A 25,691-nucleotide genomic window follows, 5' to 3' on the forward strand; every position below is an offset into this window, starting at 1 on the left:
GTGTAAACAGGATCCAGGTACACCACAACAAGTCCCTGTCCGTGTGCTCTGCCAAGAGGAATTGTCTCAGATGGACCAATTAACCAGGCGATGACAGGCGCTAAATGGTTGGATTAAAGGTCTTGTTTCCGAGTAAGTCAGGAAGCATGTCACTAATCAGAATCATGAAGGTGAGGACAGGCTTACAGGAAGGGAAGAAAAAAGGTGAACTGTCACTGATGCACGCTAACAGTGCGTGACAGCGGGATGTGGCATGTCAACAACTGAGGTGACGCCATCGGTAGCAGACATCTTCGAAACTACATGTTTCCAATGAAAAGCTAAACGATATCTCTTCATTCCTATTATAATTATGCTGTCTTTAAAGATGTATGCAGGCCATGCTTACGTTTTTCTAGGTGATTCTTTCAGCCAGAATATGTCATCGCTGGTGATGCCGTGTTCCATGGCTCCAGGGATCTAGAACACAAAGTTCCAGATGTGAACGGAATCAACCGAATCAGTCAAACAGGAAATCGTTTGCTCCTGTGCATGTACTTTATAGAACGCTTCTAAATAATAATGGGACATCAGTGTTTCAGGGGGTGGCTAGAGGTGGCGCGATGACATCATAGTATCATTTGCATAAATGGCCATTTTTTATGGACATTGTATGAGAGCTAAAAAGTGAAAGCAGCAAAATATATAAAAAAATATGTTGCAGGGTTAACAAGCTTTTTAATGATCGTATGTTTTTATGCAAAGTTTTCGCCTGACTTTTCAGTCTCACCAATCCTCCTCCTGCTGTGACCGTTACTGTTAAAGACAACAGGTGATTAGACAACTCGTACCACCTGGGAAATCTAATCTCCTGCCAGCTGTGTCTCGCCGTCAGCACTGCCACGCCCCCCGTCTGATGGTGCCCTGTCTTCAGCACCATGGACAGAGGCGGTGACCTTTGCTCCTGCAGGCGCGCTGATCGCACTCTCCCTCCACAGGTAGTATTGAACATTTTGGTTTATTTAGCCATGTTTATGTTTGAAAAAATGTAATTTGAGTTTAAAAAATTGTAGAGTACATTTAAAAAAAAAAAACTGCTGTATGGTGAATTCGCAATATTTGAAGCACTGTATATTCTTTCATATCAGAGTCTCCAAAATGTGAAATAAAACCAGAAAAAGTCCCTCGATTAAATGAGTGTTTTTGTTTTGTTTAAGAATATTAAGAGGGGCCTGAATACACTGCAAAAAGTCAGTGTTCAAAAACAAGAAAAAACAAAACAAAAATTAGGGGTATTTTATTTGAACTAAGCAAAATGATCTGCCAATAGAACAAGAAAATTTGGCTTGTCAAGACTTTCCAAAACAAGTCAAATTAGCTTACCTCAATGAACCCAAAAATACCTTAAAATAAGTATATTCTCACTAATAACAAGTGCACTACTATATGAGTACGTATTTTCTATTGTTTCATTGAAAATAAAACAGCAAAGTCCATTTGGCTGTCATCTGTTTTAATATGAGACACAATTGTGTCAAAGTCATTTCTTGAAATAAGAAATTATTACTTTAAAAATTTAGTAAGTACACTGCAAAAACTGAAATCTAAGCAAGATGAAATATCTCAAATAAGGGTGATATTTGCTTATTTTCTGTCTGATAAGATAACTCTTCTCACTAAGCAGATTTTATGTTAGAGTGTTTTACTTGTTTTAAGTGTTTTGGTCCTAAATGATCTCAGTAAGATATTACAGCTTGTTGCTGAGATTTGATGACCTATATTGAGTAGAACATGCTTGAAACTAGAATATCAACTGTTGCAAAGCTGTGTCATCAACACTCACAAGTATAAAACTACTTTTTTAAAGTAATCATTTCTTATTTCAAGCATGAAAAAAAAATCATGACTTTCACACAATTGTGTCTCATAATTAAAACAGATGACAGCCAAATAGACTTTGCTGTTTTATTTTCAATGAAACAATAGAAAATACATACTCATATAGTAGTACAGTTGTTATTAGTGAGAATATACTTATTTTAAGGTATTTTTGGGTTCATTGAGGTTAGCTAATTAGGGACAGAGTCTCTTTGGGACAGAGGACCCTATTGAATTTCTAGCGTTTTATTATCATACCGCTGCCTCTTTGAGCTGTAATTTGACCCCCTTAACATGCTTCAAAACTCACCAAATTGGACACACACATCAGGACTGGCGAAAATTGCGATCTAATCAAAAAACCAAACCCCAAAACTCAAAATTGCGCTCTAGCGCCCCCTACGGAGAAAACACAGACAAAACTGCCTCTAACTCCCAGTAGGAATGTCGTAGAGACATGAAACAAAAACCTCTATGTAGGTCTCACTTAGACCTAGATTTCATACACCGACAATCCCCAGCAAAAATCAACAGGAAGTTTGCAATTCCCCCTTCAAAACAAAAGCTGAGTAAAAACAGTCACCTTTTTTCGAACATTATCTCCTCTGAGCGCGTTTGTCGTGTCGGCTTCAAACTAGCACAGGAGAGAGATTGAACCCTTCTGATTAAAAGTTGATGAAAGAGTTTTGATTACTGCTCCGGTTTGGATTTTATGAGCCCTCAAAGTCGGTCCCGTCCATTGCTGCTTCTAGCTTTAATTTGACTTGTTTTGGAAAGTCTTGACAAGCCAAATTTTCTTTTCCTTTGGCAGATAATTTTGCTTAGTTCAAATAAAATACCCCTATTTTTTTTTTTTTCTTGTTTTTGAACACTGACTTTTTGCAGTGTAAGAACTTTGCAGTATAGAAAAAGCGTCTCAAGAAATTCGGATACCCGTGCAGCACAAAAAACACCCAGAGCCACGTTGTCTGTCACCACCCTGAGCTTGCAGTGAAAAGACGGATTAAGACCTGTTTATCGATAGTCGCAATATCAAAATAGTATCATGATTGTGAGTCATGTAACGCATATCGTAAAAAGTGAGATTCCCGGCTGAAAATGTACCATTTCACTGGTTTGCCCTTGTTTGTATAAGACATGCGAGCTTGGCGCCGACAAAGAAAGACATCCTGTGAGTGACTGATACAAACAATGACACTAACATTCGTCGGGAGTTTGGGTCGTCCACCTGTAGCAATCACAATGTTCTTGGCAGTCAGGGTCATCTGCATGAAAAGAAAGAAGGATGTGAAGTAGCGGTCATTGTTCATATCCTTGGAAAAACAAGGAAATGTCAGATGAAGAAGGCAAGTGGTCTCCAAAGTGTTTTCACTCTAACCATTTAGGGCCAATGTTAGTTTCTTCATACGCAGTATTTTCGTCATGCTCTCATGTTTGATGACGATAAACCATTCTATTCTATTTTATTCAATGATACTTTTTACAATGTTTAAATGTTATTCAACTTAATACGGAAATCAATGTATATCTGAGCGCTAACTACCAACCTCCTTCCCGGCTTTTGTGAGTCCTTTGACAGTGTGTTCATCTACCAGGATCCCTTTCATGTTCAGATACTTCACTTTCCTGCAAAAGAAACAAAAGAAGCCTTAAAGCTAGATTGGCAGCGGGTAAACTACGGCTGTTCTCCCACTAGCATTTGACACTATTAATCACAATATTTTAATCAAAAAACTAGAACGATATGGCATCAGAGGGTTAGTCTTAAACTGGATAAGAAGTTATCTAACGAACAGGAAACAATACGTGAAGCTAGGCGAACACACGTCTACAATGCTAAATATATCTTGTGGTGTACCTCAGGGATCAATACTAGGACCTAAATTATTCAATCTCTATATAAATGACATTTGTAAAGTTACAAAAGATTTAAAGTTAGTACAATTTGCGGATGATACAACAGCGTTTTGTTCAGGAGAGAACACACAGGAGATAATACAAATAATAACAGAAGAAATTAACAAATTAAAAAGAGGGTTTGACAAAAACAGACTATCGTTGAATCTCAGTAAAACTAAAATAATGCTATTTGGTAACAGTAGAAGAGAAAGTCAAACACAAATACAAATAGACGGAATAGAAATTGAAAGAGTAAATGAAACCAAATGTCTAGGTATAATGATTGATGATAAATTGAACTGGAAATCTCACGTAAAAAATATACAACATAAAGTAGCAAGAAACACGTCAATAATGAATAAAGCAAAACATGTTCTAGACCAAAAATGACTTCATATTCTCTACTGCTCACTAGTGTTACCATATCTGAGTTACTGTGTAGAAATATGGGGAAATAATTACAAAAGTACACTTCATTCATTAACGGTGTTAAAAAAAGATCAGTTAGAATAATACATAATGTTGGATATAGAGAACATACAAACCCTTTATTTATTGAATCAAAAATACTGAAATTCCACGACATAGTGAATTTGCAAACAGCTAAAATTATACACAAAGCAAACTATAACCTGCTAGCCAAGAATATACAACAATTCTTCTCAAAAAAAGAGGAGAAATATAATCTTAGAGAAAAATGTAATTTAAAACATTTGTACGCACGTACAACACTTAAGACCTTCAGTATATCAGTATGTGGAATTAAATGATGGAATGGATTAAGCAAAGCAATCAAACAATGTACTAATATGATCCACTTCAAGAAGCTCTTCAAACTTAAAGTGTTTACAAAGTACAAAGAAGAAGAACCATGATAAACATTCTGAATTTATTTAATTCATCCATTCTTTCACTCTCAAAATAATCTTACTTATCTCATCGTATGAAATGTAACTTACTTCACCAATTATTATTTATCCATTTATTTTTATTGTGATTACTTATGGAGTACATTGTGAATAAATTGAGAACAGGAAGTGAACAAAAAAGTTTAGCAACTGTTATGTAAAAGAAAATGGGTAGGATTAAATAAGCTCTGCTTCTTCCTACTCCTTTTCGAACATGTTGAAAAGAGAAACTGGAAATTGTGATGTATCATGTTGTATGCTTGCATGTTCGAAATAAACGCAAACTCAACTAGGCCAGGGGTCTTTCATGCCTACGCCGTGGCTCCCTTTGGCTTTGAAGCAAAATGTCAACAAATAATGGCTACTTAATTTATTACATTTTATTTTATTTAGTTACTTTATTTGAACAGTTGTTATTTTGGAGAGTTCTGGGATCTTGTCATATGAAAATAAAACATATTTTAATATATTCGATCTAAACGTATTTCACAGCCTCTATGCGTCATCTCTTGCTGCCAAGCAATTGTATTGTTATTAGCGGTCACTATAGACAGCGATTTTAAATTTGACAAACAAGTCAATGGCGTTTTAAAATCGTGTTTTTATCATCTTCGTCTTTTAGCAAAGGTAAAACCATTTTTATCTTTTAACCTTTTTGAACAAGTCGTGCATGCTTTTATTTCAAGTCGCCTAGACTACTGCAATGCACTTTATGCTGGCATTAGCCAAAAAGCTCTCTCCCGGTTGCAGTTAGTCCAGAACGCGGCAGCACGACTTTTAACAGGGGCCAGGAAACGTGAGCATATAACCCCAATTCTTCGGAGTTTGCACTGGCTCCCTGTTCATTTTAGAATTGATTTTAAATCCTTGCTGTTTGTTTTTAAAGCTTTACATGGACTGGCACCTCAGTATATCTCGGACCTCATCCAAATTTACACTCCTGCGCGCGCTCTGAGGTCCGAGAGCCAGCTCCAGCTCGTGGTGCCCAGGACGAGACTTAAAACCAGGGGAGACAGGGCCTTCTCTGTGGTCGGCCCTAAACTCTGGAACACTCTGCCCCTCCATGTTCAAACTGCTCCCACAGTGGAGTGTTTTAAGTCTCGTCTAAAGACCCACTTTTATTCTTTGGCTTTTAACACTACGTGAGTTGTGTGGTCTTCTGTCCTCTGTTGTCCTGTGTGGTTAGGGTTAGGGTTATAAATTTTGATGTCTATTTTACTGTTTTAATTGGTTTCACCCTTTAAAATCGTTTTTAATCATATTTATTTTTTATATTGTCTCTGTATTGGTTTTCTATTCATTTATTCTTTGTTTTTATTCAGTCATTGGTGTAGCATAATATTGTTTTTAATATTGTTTTTAATATAGTTTTTAATATTGTTTTTAATATTGTTTTTAACATGGCTGTGCAGCACTTTGGAAACATTCTTGTTGTGTAAATGTGCTATATAAATAAAGTGGATTGGATTGGATTGGTCAAGCTAAACGGATCAAAAAAGAGAAACATTTGAGACTCAGTGGCCTAGTGGTTAGAGTGTCCGCCCTGAGATCGGTAGGTTGTGAGTACAAATGCCGGCCGAGTCATACCAAAGACAGAGTTTAACATGTCCGCGATATTGCAGATGAAAATAAAATTGTGTTCGATTTCAAATACTGTAGAACAAACAATGTGGTTGGGATATTGTATTGCACTGACTTGTCCTGGAGCTGGACCCGGTGACCCCAGTTTAGAGATCTGACGTGGTTCTGAATTGCCTCCGCCATGGTAACCCTGCGAGAACATGAGAAGGTTACAAAAAAGACCACACTGAAACATCACCGAATAAAACAAAATCTGCTGTGTTGTCAACAAACAATAAGTGTTGGTTCACAGGATTGGGTGAACAATAGCCAAATAAAAAACAGGAAAGCAAATTGAAATTGAAATAAAGACTCTTGCTCTGTAAGATGAACTTATGGTGTATTTAGTATGTCAAATTCAAATCTCCCTACTCACATGCATCTATTACAGGATGGTAGAAAGGGCAATGCAACGATGCAATGCAAGGACTAACTTGAATTATGTGTACTTCTGAAAAAATACCACTAGATGGTGCTGCTAAGTTAATTATGGTCTGCTTTGCCTCACAAGTTTCCCTCTCCAAACCTTACCAGTCATGTGAAATTGGCCCTGAGATCTGCCAACCATACTTCTTGGCATCTTTGACTGCGGTGCCAAGCAGAGCCGCCTGGTGCATGAGCTTCTTCGGTATGCAGCCAACATTAACACACGTGCCACCGAGCCCCCACTTGGTGCCTGGAGGATGCAGACATGTACATTTCCATTACAGTGCAGCGTGGGTGTCCAAACTTGTTTCCATTGAAGGCCACAAACAGAAAAATCAAAGTCAGCCATTTAGATATTCTTTATTTTCAAAATCATTTTCATTTTTTTTAAACTTTAAGGGCTCCCCTCAAGTTGGGTCCCAGGGAACCAGAAGGGTCTCAGTCATAAAAATATTTTTAAAAAGCCATATATTCATGTTTTAACGCTTAAATCTCTAGATCAGTGGTTCTTAACCTGGGTTCGATCGAACCCTAGGGGTTCGTTGAGTCGGCCTCAGGGGTTCGGCGGAGGTCAAGACACACCCGACTCATCGTGTAAATAAAAACTTCTCTCTATCGGCGTATTACGGATACGGCAACAGCAGAAGTCACACTGATTTGCAGGTGTGTAATTTGTTGTGAGTTTATGCACTGTGTTGGTTTTGTTGTTTGAACAAGGTGATGTTCATGCACGGTTCATTTTGTGAACCAGTAAAAAAACATGGTAACACTTTAGTATGGGGAACATATTCACCATTAATTAGTTGCTTATTAACATGCAAATTAGTAACATATTGGCTCTTAACTAGTCATTATTAAGTACTTATTAATGCCTTATTCTGCATGGCCTTATTATAACCCTAACCCTCTAACCCTGGCCCTAACCCTAACCCAAACCAAATAACTCTAAATTAAGTCTTAGTTACTTATAATATGTTCCCCTAGTGTCCAAATAACTCTAAATGTAGTCTTTGTTACTTAGAATATGTTCCCCAAGTGTCCAAATAACTCTAAATTAAGTCTTTGTTAGTTAGTCGAATATGTTCCCCGAGTGTCCAAATAAAGTCTTTATTACTTAGTAGAATATGTTCCCACAGTGTCCAAATAACTCTAAATTAAGTCTTTGTTACTTAGTAGAATATGTTCTCCTAGTGTCCAAATAACTCTAAATTTAGTCTTTGTTACTTAGAATATGTTCCCCGAGTGTCCAAATAACTCCAAAGGAAGTCTTTGTTACTTAGAATATGTTCCCCTAGTGTCCAAATAACTCTAAATTTAGTCTTTGTTACTTAAAATATGTTCCCCAAGTGTCCAAATAACTCTAAATTAAGTATTTATTACTTAGAATATGTTCCCCTCGTGTCCAATTAACTCCAAATTAAGTATTTGTTACTTAGAATATGTTCCCCAAGTGTCCAAATAACTCTAAATTAAGTCTTTGTTACTTAGAATATGTTCCCCTGGTGTCCAAATAACTCTAAATTAAGTATTTATTACTTAGAATATGTTCCCCTAGTGTCCAATTAACTCCAAATTAAGTATTTGTTACTTAGAATATGTTCCCCTAGTGTCCAAATAACTCCAAATTAAGTATTTGTTACTTAGAATATGTTCCCCTAGTGTCCAAATAACTCTAAATTTAGTCTTTGCTACTTAGAATATGTTCCCCGAGTGTCCAAATAACTCTAAATTAAGTCTTTGTTACTTAGAATATGTTCCCCGAGTGTCCAAATAACTCTAAATTAAGTCTTTGTTACTTAGAATATGTTCCCCTAGTGTCCAAATAACTCTAAATTAAGTCTTTGTTACTTAGAATATGTTCCCCAAGTGTCCAAATAACTGTAAATTAAGTCTTTGTTAGTTAGTACAATATGTTCCCCGAGTGTCCAAATAACTCTAAATTTAGTCTTTGTTACTTAGTAGAATATGTTCCAGAGTGTCCAAATAACTCTAAATTTAGTCTTTGTTACTTAGAATATGTTCCCAGAGTGTCCAAATAACTCTAAATTAAGTCTTTGTTACTTAGAATATGTTCCCCTAGTGTCCAAATAACTCTAAATTTAGTCTTTGTTACTTAGAATATGTTCCCCTAGTGTCCAAATAACTCTAAATTAAGTCTTTGTTACTTAGAATATGTTCCCCGAGTGTCCAAATAACTCTAAATTAAGTCTTTGTTACTTAGAATATGTTCCCCTAGTGTCCAAATAACTCTAAATTAAGTCTTTGTTACTTAGAATATGTTCCCCTAGTGTCCAAATAACTCTAAATTAAGTCTTTGTTACTTAGAATGTGTTACCCTAGTGTCCAAATAACACTAAATTTAGTCTTTGTTACCGTACTTAGAATATGTTCCCCGAGTGTCCAAATAACTCTAAATGAAGTCTTTCTTACTTAGAATATGTTCCCCTAGTGTCCAAATAACTCTAAATTAAGTCTTTGTTACTTAGAATGTGTTCCCCTAGTCTCCAAATAACACTAAATTTAGTCTTTGTTACCGTACTTAGAATATGTCCCCCGAGTGTCCAAATAACTCTAAATTAAGTCTTTGTTACTTAAAATATGTTCCCCGAGTGTCCAAATAACTCAAAATTTAGTCTTTGTTACTTAGAATATGTTCCCCTAGTGTCCAAATAACTCTAAATTAAGTCTTTGTTACTTAGAATATGTTCCCCTAGTGTCCAAATAACTCTAAATTAAGTCTTTGTTACTTAGAATATGTTCCCCTAGTGTCCAAATAACTCTAAATTAAGTCTTTGTTACTTAGAATATGTTCCCCGAGTGTCCAAATAACTCTAAATTAAGTCTTTGTTACTTAGAATATGTTCCCCGAGTGTCCAAATAACTCTAAATTAAGTCTTTGTTACTTAGAATATGTTCCCCTAGTGTCCAAATAACTCTAAATTAAGTCTTTGTTACTTAGAATATGTTCCCCTAGTGTCCAAATAACTCTAAATTAAGTCTTTGTTACTTAGAATGTGTTACCCTAGTGTCCAAATAACACTAAATTTAGTCTTTGTTACCGTACTTAGAATATGTTCCCCGAGTGTCCAAATAACTCTAAATGAAGTCTTTCTTACTTAGAATATGTTCCCCTAGTGTCCAAATAACTCTAAATTAAGTCTTTGTTACTTAGAATGTGTTCCCCTAGTCTCCAAATAACACTAAATTTAGTCTTTGTTACCGTACTTAGAATATGTCCCCCGAGTGTCCAAATAACTCTAAATTAAGTCTTTGTTACTTAAAATATGTTCCCCGAGTGTCCAAATAACTCAAAATTTAGTCTTTGTTACTTAGAATATGTTCCCCTAGTGTCCAAATAACTCTAAATTAAGTCTTTGTTACTTAGAATATGTTCCCCTAGTGTCCAAATAACTCTAAATTAAGTCTTTGTTACTTAGAATATGTTCCCCTAGTGTCCAAATAACTCTAAATTAAGTCTTTGTTACTTAGAATATGTTCCCCTAGTGTCCAAATAACTCTAAATTAAGTCTTTGTTACTTAGAATATGTTCCCCGAGTGTCCAAATAACTCTAAATTAAGTCTTTGTTACTTAGAATATGTTCCCCTAGTGTCCAAATAACTCTAAATGAAGTCTTTCTTACTTACAATATGTTCCCCTAGTGTCCGAAAAACTCTAAATTAAGTCTTTGTTACTTAGAATATGTTCCCCATACTAAAGCGTTACCAAAAACATATAGAAACTTTGTCTTGAATTTGAAAAAATAGGAGGGTTCGGTGAATGCGCATATGAAACTGGTGGGGTTCGGTACCTCCAACAAGGTTAAGAACCACTGCTCTAGATCAACTTTAGGTCTGTCAATATAAAGTTTTTTTTAAATGTATTTATGTTTTATGACAAAACACATAATATGCAATATTTTCTCCGTAAACACATTTCAAAGTGGAATATTTGATGTGACGTAATAGGTGCCTTAAATAGGTCAGTATTTCAAAACACCATTGATTCAAATGCATTATTATTTTTGGAGCAATGACAGTTTAAAAAAAATCCCACTAAAATTCTCGGGGGTCCAAAAGGGCCGCTAAAAATACGGTAGGTCTTTTTTTAACTTTCTCTGAATCAACTTCAGATCTATTTGTGGATTATACGTTTTTAATTACTGCGATGAGGTGGCGACTTGTCCAGGGTGTACCCCGCCTTCCGCCCGAATGCAGCTGAGATAGTCTCCAGCACCCCCCGCGACCCCAAAAAGGGACAAGCGGTAGAAAATGGATGGATGGACGTTTTTAATTATGTTTTAAGTGGATCGTTTTTGTGTTGTCGTTTTTATGCTCTTTTTGCACAGGGAAACTTTGTTTTTATACAGAAAACACACAAAATATGCTATATATTTTCCCCAAAAAATATTTTATAGTGGAATATTTGATGTGAAGTATAATAATTCGTAAAAAGATTAGTTTTGATTCATTATTACTTTTTGAGCAACGACAGCTTTAAAGAAAAAAACAGTCAGCATTGCAGCTTTGCATTATTCGAGGCAACAGTACAACATTTTCTCTTAATATTACCGTATTTTTCGGACTATAAGTCGCAGTTTTTTAATAGTTTGGCCGGGGGTGCGACTTATACTCAGGAGCGACTTATGTGTGAAATTATTAACACATTAGCGTAAAATATCAAATAATATTATTTAGCTCCTTCACGTAAGAGACTAGACGTATAAGATTTCATGGGATTTAGCGATTAGGAGTGACAGATTGTTTGGTAAACGTATAGCATGTTCTATATGTTATAGTTATTTGAATGACTCTTACCATAATATGTTACGTTAACATACCAGGCACGTTCTCAGTTGGTTATTTATGCCTCATATAACGTACACTTATTCAGCCTGTTGTTCACTATTCTTTATTTATTTCAAATTGCCTTTCAAATGTCTATTCTTGGTGTTGGCTTTTATCAAATACATTTCCCCAAAAAATGCGACTTATACTCAAGTGCGACTTATATATGTTTTTTTCCTTCTTTATTATACATTTTCGGCCAGTGCGACTTATACTCCGGAGCGACTTATACTACGAAAATACAGTAGTTTTGATTCATTATTACTTTTTGAGCAATGACAGCTTTAAAGAAAAAAAAAATATCTTAATATTACACCTGTTTGATTTTATTTATTTCATTTATTTATGTTTTTTTTATTTTTTTTATTTTTTAAATAGTATTTTAGGCTCAGTTTACATGCACACCAAATCAGATTTTTTTGCCCTCTATTGACACAGATCTGTTATTTTATGCCAGTCTAAACGCTCCAAAGTGCTTCAAATCTGATCTTTTGGCATCAGATTCAGGCCACATCAGTCCTGAATACGATTGGAATCTCCATCCATGCATCCAAGAAGAAGTCAAAATGCGAACAACATGCATTACTACTAACTTTTTGAGTGTTACTAAGTAATCAGTATGTTGTGTTCACCTTTAACAGAGGGCTCCACATAATCCAGAACAGCAACGCTGAGTCCGAGTTGAGCAGCTGTTGTAAACAGCACACGATATCATGTTATTTGTCAGAAGCTCATGTGCAGTATGGTATCTTTTTTATTGTTTTTACAGTTCTCACCTTCCTTGGAACAGGCAAGCCCTCCTGAGCCGCCTCCAATGACCACCACGTCGTACTCATACTTCCCTGCATGAACACGTTGGATAATTAAGTCAATACAAAACAGCAGGATATTAGCAGCATGTTTAATGTATTTTACTGTACATGAGAAAGCTATTTAAAAGACAGTTAAGATTAAAGGCCTACTGAAAGCCACTACTACCGACCACGCAGTCTGATAGTTTATATATCAATGATGAAATCTTAACATTGCAACACATGCCAATACGGCCGGGTTAACTTATAAAGTGACATTTAAAATTTCCCGGGAAATATCCGGCTGAAACGTCGCGGTATGATGACGTATGCGCGTGACGAAGTCAGTTTAACGGAAGTTATGGTACCCCGTAGAATCCTATACAAAAAGCTCTGTTTTCATTTCATAATTCCACAGTATTCTGGACATCTTTTGCAATGTGTTTAATGAACAATGAAGGCTGCAAAGAAGACAGTTGTAGGTGGGATCGGTGTATTAGCAGCGGACTACAGCAACACAACCAGGAGGACTTTGTTGGAGAGCAGACGCGCTAGCCGGCGACCTCACCTTGACTCCCTACGTCTCCGGGCCGCCAAACGCATCGGGTGAAGTCCTTCGTCCTAACGCCGATCGCTGGAACGCAGGTGAGCACGGGTGTTGATGAGCAGATGAGGGCTGGCTGGCGTAGGTGGAGAGCTAATGTTTTTAGCATAGCTCTGTGTGGTCCGGTTGCTAAGTTAGCTTCAATGGCGTCGTTAGCACAGCATTGTTAAGCTTCGCCAGCCTGGAAAGCATTAACCGTGTATTTACATGTCCACGGTTTAATAGTATTGTTGATTTTCTATCTATCCTTCCAGTCAGGGGTTTATTTTTTTTTGTTTCTATATGCAGTTAAAGCACGATGCTATCACGTTAGCTTGTAGCTAAAGCGTTTTGCCGATGTATTGTCGTGGAGATAAAAGGCACTGAATGTCCATTTCGCGTTCTCGACTCTCATTTTCAAGAGGATATAGTACCCGAGGTGGTTCAAAATACAAATCCGTGATCCACAATAGAAAAAGGAGAAAGTGTGGAATCCAATGAGTCAGCTTGTACCTAAGTTACGGTCAGAGCTAAAAAAAATATGTATTTCACTGCATTCTAGTCCGTCACTCTAACGTTTCTCGTCCACGAATCTTTCATCCTCGCTCAAATTAATGGGGTAATGGTCCGAATCGCTCTAGCTGCGTTGAAAACAATAGGAAAATATGAGGGAGTGAACAACTGACAACGTCACGCTACACTTCCGGTAGGGGCAAGGTTTTTTTTTTTATCAGAGACCAAAAGTTGCGAACTTTATCGACGTTGTTCTATACTAAATCCTTTCAGCAAAAATATGGCAATATCGCAAAATGATCAAGTATGACACATAGAATGGATCTGCTATTCCCGTTTAAATAAAACAAATTCATTTCAGTAGGCCTTTAAAGGATTACGCTAGCATTTCTATTAAATGGTTTGTTTCTAATTTATGTATTTTTGTTCTGCTCTCCAAATCTAAACATTGGAACTATTTGACTGGCCTCAACGAAATTGACAAGATCTTGGGTTTGGGGGGCCTTGCTTGTCGTGACGGAGCGGTTGTGGCTGGACACAGGACGGACTCTCGGGAGAAGGAGTGCCGCGTGCCTGGCGACCCTTCAAGTCGAGGACGTGAAGATATCTACCTATTCGGAATTATGACAACAGGACATCTGCTGACTGGAGTAAGCGTTGCTCTGGTTTGTCGACAAATTGGAAGTTGCCGGCAGTCTTCAAAGTACCCCAAAGCTGCCACAAATGACTGGAGGACGCGGGAAGAACTGTGGACACTCTTGCGATTTGGATCACATCGGACTGTCTGCCCCCGCAGGATGAATTTTGAGGACCAGTCATAGTCAATTTAGAGTGAAAAGCACATTTTATTTTTACTCGCAGACGAAACATTCTAACTTGGATTGTTTCCCTAGATTCGAGACTCTCCTGAAGGACAGTGTGGCGAAGAGACAACAAACTCCCTACTTGTTGCTCATGGACAAACACCTGTTGTTGTTGACTTTGGACTAGCGACTGCACAACACCAAGGCCGCGGAATAGAGACACGCGGCAGCGTTTGTAGGGGCCCTAACCCTAACCCTATCCCTTCTTTTCACAAAATACAACCAATTGTACGTTAATGTTAAATCTTACTTGTAAAAAGTAATCCCCCGATTCCTATTTTCAACAGTCCGCAGGAAAACGCTGAACACCAGCCCGGCATTTTTGTTTTCTGCCTGTCAACTGTCAGTTTAGCATCTTTGTTTTCTGCCTATCAACTGTCAGTTGAGCATCTTTGTTTTCTACCTGTCATCTGTCAGTTTAGCATCTTTGTTTTCTACCTGTCAACTGTCAGTTTAGCATCTTTGTTTTCTACCTGTCATCTGTCAGTTTAGCATCTTTGTTTTCTACCTGTCAACTGTCAGTTTAGCATCTTTGTTTTCTACCTGTCAACTGTCAGTTTAGCATCTTTGTTTTCTACCTGTCAACTGTCAGTTTAGCATCTTTGTTTTCTACCTGTCAACTGTCAGTTTAGCATCTTTATTTTCTACCTGTCAACTGTCAGTTTAGCATCTTTGTTTTCTACCTGTCAACTGTCAGTTTAGCATCTTTGTTTTCTACCTGTCAACTGTCAGTTTAGCATCTTTGTTTTTTACCTGTCAACTGTCGGTTTAGCATATTAGTTTTCTACCTGTCAACTGTCGGTTTAGCATATTAGTTTTCTACCTGTCATCTGTCGGTTTGGCATCTTTGTTTTCTACCTGTCAACTGTCGGTTTAGCATATTAGTTTTCTACCTGTCATCTGTCGGTTTAGCATCTTTGTTTTCTACCTATCAACTGTCAGTTTAGCATCTTTGTTTTATACCTGTCAACTGTCAGTTTAGGATCTCTGTTTTCTACCTGTCAACTGTCAGTTTAGCATCTTTGTTTTCTACCTGTCAACTGTCAGTTTAGCATCTTTGTTTTCTACCTGTCAACTGTCAGTTTAGCATCTTTGTTTTGTACATGTCAACTGTCAGTTTAGCATCTTTGTTTTCTACCTGTCAACTGTCAGTTTAGCATCTTTGTTTTCTACCTGTCAACTGTCGGTTTAGCATATTAGTTTTCTATCCGTCATCTGTCGGTTCAGCATCTTTGTTTTCTACCTGTCAACTGTCAGTTTAGCATCTTTGTTTTCTACCTGTCAACTGTCAGTTTAGCATCTCTGTGTTCTACCTGTCAACTGTCAGTTGAGCATCTTTGTTTTCTACCTGTCAACTGTCAGTTTAGCATCCTTGTTTTCTACCTGTCAACTGTCAGTTTAGCATCTTTGTTTTCTACCTGTCAACTGTCAGTTTAGCATCTTTGTTTTCTACCTGTCAACTGTCAGTTTAGCATCTTTGTTTTGTACATGTCAACTGTCAGTTTAGCATCTTTGTTTTCTACCTGTCAACTGTCAGTTTAGCATCTTTGTTTTCTACCTGTCAACTGTCGGTTTAGCATATTAGTTTTCTATCCGTCATCTGTCGGTTCAGCATCTTTGTTTTCTACCTGTCAACTGTCAGTTTAGCATCTTTGTTTTCTACCTGTCAACTGTCAGTTTAGCATCTCTGTTTCCTACCTGTCAACTGTCAGTTGAGCATCTTTGTTTTCTACCTGTCAACTGTCAGTTTAGCATCTTTGTTTTCTACCTGTCAACTGTCAGTTTAGCATCTTTGTTTTCTACCTGTCAACTGTCAGTTTAGCATCTTTGTTTTCTACCTTTCAACTGTCAGTTTAGCATCTTTGTTTTCTACCTGTCAACTGTCAGTTTAGCATCTTTGTGGTTCTACCTGTCAACTGTCAGTTTAGCATCTTTGTTTTCTACCTGTCAACTGTCAGTTTAGCATCTTTGTTTTCTACCTTTCAACTGTCAGTTTAGCATCTTTGTTTTTTACCTGTCAACTGTCGGTTTAGCATATTAGTTTTTTACCTGTCATCTGTCGGTTTAGCATCTTTGTTTTCTACCTGTCAACTGTCGGTTTAGCATATTAGTTTTCTACCTGTCATCTGTCGGTTTAGCATCTTTGTTTTCTACCTGTCAACTGTCAGTTTAGCATCTTTGTTTTATACCTGTCAACTGTCAGTTTAGCATCTCTGTTTTCTACCTGTCAACTGTCAGTTTAGCATCTTTGTTTTCTACCTGTCAACTGTCAGTTTAGCATCTTTGTTTTCTACCTGTCAACTGTCAGTTGAGCATCTTTGTTTTCTACCTGTCAACTGTCAGTTTAGCATCTTTGTTTTCTACCTGTCAACTGTCAGTTCAGCATCTTTTTTTTCTACCTTTCAACTGTCAGTTTAGCATCTTTGTTTTCTACCTGTCAACTGTCAGTTCAGCATCTTTTTTTTCTACCTGTCAACTGTCAGTTTAGCATCTTTGTTTTCTACCTGTCAAATGTCAGTTTAGGCTGCTCGACGGCTCGTCATCACCACTTCAAGATGGCGGCCGAATTTCTCGCGTCACAGCAGCCAATGCTGCGTCTACTTATAAGATGTCTATGGACCTACCTACTTTAAATGTTTTGTTTGGAGGAGACTTTATGAACACATAAGTACCAGTAATAAACATAGATAGTTTAAAAACGTCAGAGTTTTAGTTTAAAGAGGTAACTCCCGCGTCGCGTGGTTTAAATAAATGCCTTCTTCGGACGCAAAAGTACCGTCAACTTGAAACAAATCTCATGTTTTCTCTTAGTTTGAGCGGCACAAGCTGCAGTTACCTGACAAGGTTGTGGTCATCAGACGACAGCAACTGAATGACTTCCATCGGTGTTTGACTCTGCAGAGGACCGCCATGTTGTTGTTATGAAACGAAGGACCCCAACTGTCGCTGCGGTGTTCGAATAAATGCCTGACAGGAAAAATGGTCGTTTCCGCCGTAAGTCCCGGCTTACCCAAATAAAATATTCACTCATTATAACTCTTCCACTCATATACATATACATTGCACTAATAATAATAAACCACGTATACCTTATACAAAGTTTAGGATATACACAATTATTGTAATTTGCACAACATTTGTACATTTGTCCAAAGACTATAATTCTTCTCAACAGAAACTGTAATTGCTAGTATAGTTGTATATATATATATATATATATATATATATATATATATATATATATATATATATATATATATATATATATATATATATATATATATATATATATATATTGTCGCTTTTTTAAATATAAAATACCTGTATATACTGTATATATATACATATATGTATATCTCTCTATATATATATTTAAAAAACACACACACACACACACACATATATATATATATATATATATATATATATATATATATATATATATATATATATATATATATATATATATATATATATATATATATATATATATATATATATATATATATATATATATATTGTCGCTTTTATAAATATATAATATATACATATATGTATATATACACATATACAGTATGTATCTCTCTATATATATATTAATAAAAACACACACACACACATATACATATATATGTGTATATATATATATATATGTGTGTGTGTTTATTAATATATACATATACAGATATATACATGTACATATACATATATATACACACACATACAGTATATATATATATATTGTCGCTTTTATAAATATAATATATATACATACATATATGTATATCTCGCTCTATATATATTAACAAACACACACACACACATATATATGTATATATATATTGTCTTTTTTATAAAAATATAATATATACATATATGTATATATACACATATATGTATCACTCTACATATATATATTAATAAACACACACACACACACATATATATATGTATGTATATATATATATATATGTGTGTGTTTGTGTTTATTAATATATACATATATAGATATATACATGTACATATGCATATGTACACACACACACATATATATATATATATATATATTGTCGCTTTTATAAATATATAATATATATATATATATATATATATATATATGTATATCTCTCTCAATATATATTAACAAACACACACACACACGTATATATATATATATATATATATATATATATATATATATATATGTATATATACACTGTATATATATATATATATATATATATATATATATATATATATATATATATATATATAAAACAATACTAGCAATTACAGTTTCTCTTGAGAAACACATATATTGTTTTATATATATATATATATATATATATATATATATATATATATATATATATATATATATATATATATACATATATATATATACTAAAAGTATAATAATATTGAGACCACTTGCTGACAAAGTTGAAAAACAAAACAATAACTCACCACCTGCACTGAATAGTCACTTTAATACTAGAGCAGTCATTTAAAATTATTATGTTTAATTTAGTGGATAAAATTATCATTTCCAATTTCCTTCTGAAATTACGTGCCACTTTTGAGCAAAAGTAATTCAACAAATTATTATTATTACGTTTTAAAAAACTTTGACAAATGATGAGTATAAATAGCAAGATAAAATCAGGCACACAGACAAAGAAGACTATCTTTACAGGCATGATTTATTGAAAACACACCAAATGTATACTCTACAAACCAGCATGTTTGTGTTATGTTGAACAAGTTTCATATCTGCATGTGGGTATTAGTAAGATCAAAGTAATACATTCTGTTACTGTGGCATCGCTTCTGCTTGCTACGTAAGCCTGAATGACCGCACTCACTCCTCTAGAGAAATTAAAAACCATTTCCAATGATCCTATCTTTGTAAAACTTTCAAATACAATGCATTACAAGGCAGGAACCCACATACTAAACTACCAAGAGTTGGGGGGGAGGGTGGGGGGAGCATTGCATGATGGATGATACCAGTGTGATACCAGTGTGATACGGAGGGTGCGGGAATAAGTGTTTGATCCCCTGCTGACTTTGTAAGCTTTGCAAATGTATAATTGAATGGTATTTTCATGGAGATTTAAGAAATGTAACATGAAATAAAGGATATAAATTAAATAGGGCTTCGAATCTTTGGGTGTCCCACGATTCGATTCAATATCAATTATTGGGGTCACGATTCGATTATAAATCGATTTTTTCTGATTCAACGCGATTCTCGATTCAAAAACGATATTTTTCCGATTCAAAAGGATTCTCTATTCATTCAATACATAGATTTCAGCAGGATCTACCCCAGTCTGCTGACATGCAAGCAGAGTAGTAGGTTTTTGTAAAAAGCTTTTATAATTGTAAAGGACAATGTTTTATCAACTGATTGCAATAATGTACATTTGTTTTAACTACTAAATGAACCAAAAATATGACTTATTTTATCTTTGTGAAAATATTGGACAGTGTGTTGTCAAGCTTATGAGATGCCATGCAAGAGTAAGCCACTGTGTACGGAAAAAAATAGTTTTACAATGTATCTCGTGCGCTCGAGAAACTACGCACGAGAAACTTTTTATAAAGTTAAAAAAATATATATTTTAAAAAATTATGATTTTTTTTTTGTATCTCGTGCGCACAAGAAACTTTCTCGTGTGCACGAGAAAGTGTTTAAAAAACTTTCTCGTGTGCACGAGATAGATGTCTAAAAAATTTTTTTTTCAAATTAGGATATTTTTTAAATTTTTTTTAGACATGTATCTCGTGCACACGAGAAACTTTCTTGCGCGCAAAAGATACTTGTCTAAAAATTTTTTTTTTTAAATCCTAATTTAAAAAAACATTTTTTTAGACATGTATCTCGTGCACACGAGAAACTTTCTTGTGCGCACAAGATACATGTCCAAAAATTTTTTTTTTTAAATCCTAATTTCAAAAAACATTTTTTTAGACATGTATCTCGTGCACATGAGAAACTTTCTCGTGTGCACGAGATACATGTCTGGAAAAAAAAAAAAAAATCCTAATTTTAAAAAAATTTTTTTTAGACCTGTATCTCGTGCACACAACAAACTTTATTTTGCGCACGAGATACATGTCTAAAAAAAAAAAAAATTATATATTTTTTTTTAGACATGTATCTCGTGCGCATGAGAAAGTTTCTCATGTGCATGAGATACATGTCTAAAAAATTTTTTTTTTTTAATCCTAATTTAAAAAAACATTTTTTTAGACATGTATCTCGTGCACACGAGAAACTTTCTTGTGCGCACAAGATACATGTCTAAAAAAATTTTTTTTTTAATCCTAATTTAAAAAAACATTTTTTTAGACATGTATCTCGTGCACATGAGAAACGTTCTCGTGTGCACGAGATACATGTCTGAAAAAAAAATAAAAAAATCCTAATTTAAAAAAAAATTTTTTTAGACCTGTATCTCGTGCACACGAGAAACTTTATTTTGCACACGAGATACATGTCTAAAAAAAAAAAAAAAAAATTATAATTTTTTTTTTAGACATGTATCTCGTGTGCAAAATAAAGTTTCTCGTGTGCACGAGATACAGGTCTAAAAAAAATTTTTTTTAAATTAGGATTTTTTTTTTTTTTTCAGACATGTATCTCGTGCACACGAGAACGTTTCTCAAACTTTCTCGTGCGCACGAGATACATGTCTAAAAAAAATAAAAAAATAAAAAATGTTTCATTTTTATTGTATTATAATTTGTTCATTTTTATTTTAATTTTTTATAAATGTCTAATGATAATGTCAATGAGGGATTTTTAATCACTGCTATGTTGAAATTGTTACTAATGTTGATACTGTTGTTGATAATATTCATTTTTGTTTCACTACTTTTGGTTTGTTCTGTGTCGTGTTTGTGTCTTTTTCCCACACCCCTAAAATTAAATGAGTACCGTGAAATAAGTATCAGAAATACACTCATTTGTCCTGTGTCCACCTTTAAATATCGAAGGCAACAAAGGAGTGGCTCAAAAGAATACTGTGGAGGGAGCTGCAACTTTGAAGTTGCTAAGCGACAGCCCCAAAACCATTAGTATTTGGAGAGTATATTTAAACTGACCTAAATCCCTGACATACCAACAAACTTTATCTCGACCAAAAATTTTAATGTTGCTTTATTTCACCTAGTCAACTTCAAATACCGCATTTTTCGGACTATAAATCAGTTTTTTTCATAGTTTGGCCGGTGCGACTTATACTCCGGAGCGACTTATACTCCGAAAAATGCGGTAAATGGTGGTATAAAATCAGCATGGGATCAAATAAACATGGCCGTCACCGTATGAGAAAGGGCAGGAATACGCTTCTAGAAAAAACACCTATCTAGCATGGAAAAGATTTAAGGCACATGATAGGTACAAACACATCTGCTACCGAGAAGTACACTGACTTTATTTTGACAAAGTTGAATCAGTAAAATCTACACCGACCGCCCGCCTCGACTCCGCGGGTGTCGACAGCACGGTTGTGTTTCATAAACGCACACAACCAACACACACTTCGACTCACGCTAACACAACTCCTTTTGGTTGCGGTGCTGCGGTCGTACACACTTTTAAAGAGGATTCCGTGGATGAAAACTAGGGGTGTGACGGTACACAAAAATGTCGGTTCGGTACGTACCTCGGTTTAGAGGTCACGGTTCGGTTCATTTTCGGTACAGTAAGAAAACAACAAAATATACATTTTTGGGTTATTTATTTACCAAATTTGCAAAATATTCCACCAAAAATATTTTTCTTAGTGGAATATTTGATGTGAAGTAATGGGAACCTTGGATAGGTCAATAATTCATAATAACATTGATTTTGATTCAATATTATGTTTTGAGCAATGACAGTTTGAAAGGAAAACTTTTTTTTTTTATTAGTCAACATTGCAACTTTTTCTAAATTACATTTAACCTTTAAGTTTTTTTATTTCACTTTTTGTTATGTTTTTGTTTATTTTAATAGTATTTTTTAGAATGTGCCGTGGGCCTTTAAAACATTAGCTGTGGGCCGCAAATGGCCTCCGGGGGCACACTTTTGACACCCGTGCTATAGATAATAAAAAAATTAAATGTGATAAATTTATGGATAAAAAGCAGAGCCTGGCGACGCATGCGCGTTTATCATAACTCTCTCTCTCTCTCTGTCCTTGCCCCTCCCTCACCAATGCTGCTGCGCCGCACAATTTGTTTTGTTTTTAACCCCTTCTTAACCCTGAACGTACATTGAAAATACACGCAACCCTAACTCCAAATGCCGGACATTTGAGGCATTTAAGAAACTCCGCCCTGACAGCTCCGCAAAAGAGGACATGTCCGGTGAAAAGAGGACGTATGGTCAGTCTATCCTAGCCCGTTAGCTGCTAGCATGCCGTGTGTTGTGCCTCGGTGTGCATTGTTTACACAACGTGCGGTACGCTACTTACAAACCCCGTTTCCATATGAGTTGGGAAATTGTGTTAGATGTAAATATAAACGGAATACAATGATTTGCAAATCATTTTATTTTTTTTAGACATGTATCTCGTGCGCACGAGAAACATTTTATAAAGTTATAAAAAAAAAATAAAAAAAATTTTTTTTTTTTTTTTTAGACAACTTTTTATAAAGCTGTAAAATAAAAAATAAAAAATAAAAAATTAATTTTTTTTAAATTTTTTTTAGACAGATGTTTCTCGTATGTGCGCACAATAAACTTTCTTGTGCGCACATACGTGCATACATGTGTAAAAAAAAAAAATAAATAAATAAATTATAATTAAAACAATTTTTTTTTTTTTATAACTTCATAAAAAGTTTTTCGTCGTGTTACGGACCGTAGATGGTGAAATCTTGTAATATGTCCGTGTGGAAACTCGTTCGGTACACCTCCGAACCGAACCGGAACCCCCGTACCGAAACGGTTCAATACAAATACACGTACCGTCACACCCCTCATGAAAAACACACACTTCCGAGGACCGACAAAAGGGAATATTATCATATATATATATTTTAACTGTAGAGTTATTGATACAAGTTTTTTTTTGTTTTTTGTGTCATTTATTGAATATTACCATAACACACACCTTTTTGTAAACACCGTGTAAAATATGCAAGCTCTTATAAAAAAATCATGTCACAAAGCGAAGAAAAACGTCAATGCAGGCACATGCCATTCGTTGGGATGACGTACACACGTGATACAAAATTTTTTCCGTCTCCGCCATATATGCTGACTCGGGAGAAAGACGGGAGGCAAGAGACTGTTCACCACCAAAGTTTGTGTGTGGGTGGAGGGGGAAGGGGGTGGGGGGGGATGGCAGATATGAGCCTATATCACTCTGTTTTCTAACCACCCTGAAACCTTGTAAAAATATATACTATATGACCTTTTTATACTTGCTTTTATACAGTGTGATCCTTCCATTTGGATTTTCTCTCGCTGCATGTCAGTAACAGAGTGATAGCACACACACACACACACACACACACACACACACACAAAACTGGCACTTAAAAAGAATATGGACATCTGTACATTTTTTTTGTCATGCTCACAACATAATATTTCTCTTTAAGAAGCACCAATCAGTGCTTCGTTTTAACAACACAGTGGAAAGAAACATAATCAGTTGTTGACCTCTACGGAGCCCCTAAAGGGACATGGGGGAAAAAAATGTTTTATAATATTTTTATTTTTATAAATTGTTTTAGACATGTATCCCCTGCGCACGAGAAACTATCTCGTGCGCACGAGAAACTTTTTATAAAGTTATAAAAACAAAAACAAAATTTTTTTTTTTTTTTTTTTAGACATCTCTTGCGAACGAGAAACTATCTCGTGCGCACGAGATACATGTCTAAAAAAAAAATAAAAAAATAAAAATTTCTTTTTATAACTTTATAAAACGTTTCTTATGGGGGCAAATGTTTTTTTTATAATATATATATATTTTTTTAGACATGTATCTCCTGCGCACGAGAAACTTTTTATAAAGTTATAAAAAATCCAAAACGAAATTAAAAAAAAATATATATATTTTTTTTAGACATGTATCAAGCGCACGAGAAACTATCTCGTGCACACGAGAAACTATCTCGTGCACACGAGATACGTGTCTAAAAAAAATAAAATAAAAAACATTTTTCATATTTTTAAAAAGTTGGTCATGGGGGAAAAAAAAAAAATTCAATTTTTTTTTTTTTTTTTTTAGACATGTATCTCCTGCGCACGAGAAACTTTTTATAAAGTTATAAAAAAATAAAAAATAAATAAAAAATATATATATTTTTTTTTAGACATGTATCTCTTGGGAAAGAGAAACTATCTCGTGCGCACGAGAAACTATCTCGTGCGCACGAGAAAAGAGATACATGTCTAAAAAAAATAAAATAAAAACCTTTTTTTCATTTTTTTATAACTTTATAAAAAGTTTCTCATGGGGAAAAAAAAAATTTCTAATTTTTTTAAATTTTTTTTTTTAGACATGTATCTCCTGCGCACGAGAAACTTTTTATAAAGTTATAAAAAAAACAAAACGAAATTTAAAAAATATATATATTTTTTTTTTAGACATGTATCGTGCGCACGAGAAACTATCTCGTGCACACGAGATACATGTCTAAAAAATAAAAAATAAAAATAAAAATTCTTTTTTTTTTTATAACTTTATAAAAAGTTTCTCATGGGGGAAAAAAAAAATTCAAATTTTTTTATTTTTATTTTTAGACATGTATCTCCTGCGCACGAGAAACTTTTTATAAAGTTATAAAAAAATAAAAAATAAATAAAAAATATTATAATTTTTTTTTTTTAGACATGTATCTCTTGGGAACGAGAAACTATCTCGTGCGCACGAGAAAAGAGATACATGTCTAAAAAAAATTAAATAAAAACATTTTTTTCATTTTTTTATAACTTTATAAAAAGTTTCTCATCGGGGAAAAAAATGTTTGTAATTTTTTTTTTTTTTTTTTTTTTAGACATGTATCTCCTGCGTACGAGAAACTTTTTATAAAGTTATAAAAAAATACAAAATAAATACAAAATATTATTATTATTTTTTAGACATGTATCTCTTGGGAACGAGAAACTATCTCGTGCGCACGAGATACATGTCTAAAAAAAACAAACTAAACACAATTTTAAAAAATTTTTACATTTTTTTATAACTTTATAAAACGTTTCTCGAGCGCAAGTTGTCTAAAAATAAAAATAAAAATTATAAAAAAAATGTTTTCCCCCATGTCCCTTTAGGGGCTCCGTAGACCTCTGACCCTCGACCTCGGTTATCTTTTTTTTGCCCTGGGAAAGAATGAAGGTATAAATAAGGGATGATCTGCGTAAGTCGACAATATGTGA

At 34.7% G+C, this 25,691-nt stretch overlaps 1 protein-coding gene across 1 annotated transcript in view; it reads right to left on the reverse strand.

Annotated features, from left to right (window-relative positions):
- LOC133652639 (thioredoxin reductase 2, mitochondrial-like) overlaps positions 1–17,235 on the reverse strand; it is an 82,440-nt gene extending 65,205 nt beyond the window's left edge. Inside the window, exons 1-8 of the mRNA XM_062051605.1 lie at positions 17,142–17,235; positions 12,332–12,397; positions 12,188–12,244; positions 6,816–6,960; positions 6,361–6,435; positions 3,405–3,483; positions 3,060–3,122; positions 389–459 (exon numbers count right to left, since the gene is read on the reverse strand). Coding sequence (XP_061907589.1) covers positions 389–459; positions 3,060–3,122; positions 3,405–3,483; positions 6,361–6,435; positions 6,816–6,960; positions 12,188–12,244; positions 12,332–12,397; positions 17,142–17,217 — 632 coding nt within the window. The 5' untranslated portion in view covers positions 17,218–17,235. The remainder of the gene's footprint in view (positions 1–388; positions 460–3,059; positions 3,123–3,404; positions 3,484–6,360; positions 6,436–6,815; positions 6,961–12,187; positions 12,245–12,331; positions 12,398–17,141) is intronic.
- Between the last annotated feature and the right edge of the window lie 8,456 nt (positions 17,236–25,691).

This window comes from Entelurus aequoreus, linkage group LG06, assembly GCF_033978785.1.
Source record: "Entelurus aequoreus isolate RoL-2023_Sb linkage group LG06, RoL_Eaeq_v1.1, whole genome shotgun sequence".
Classification (NCBI taxonomy): Eukaryota; Metazoa; Chordata; class Actinopteri; order Syngnathiformes; family Syngnathidae; genus Entelurus; species Entelurus aequoreus.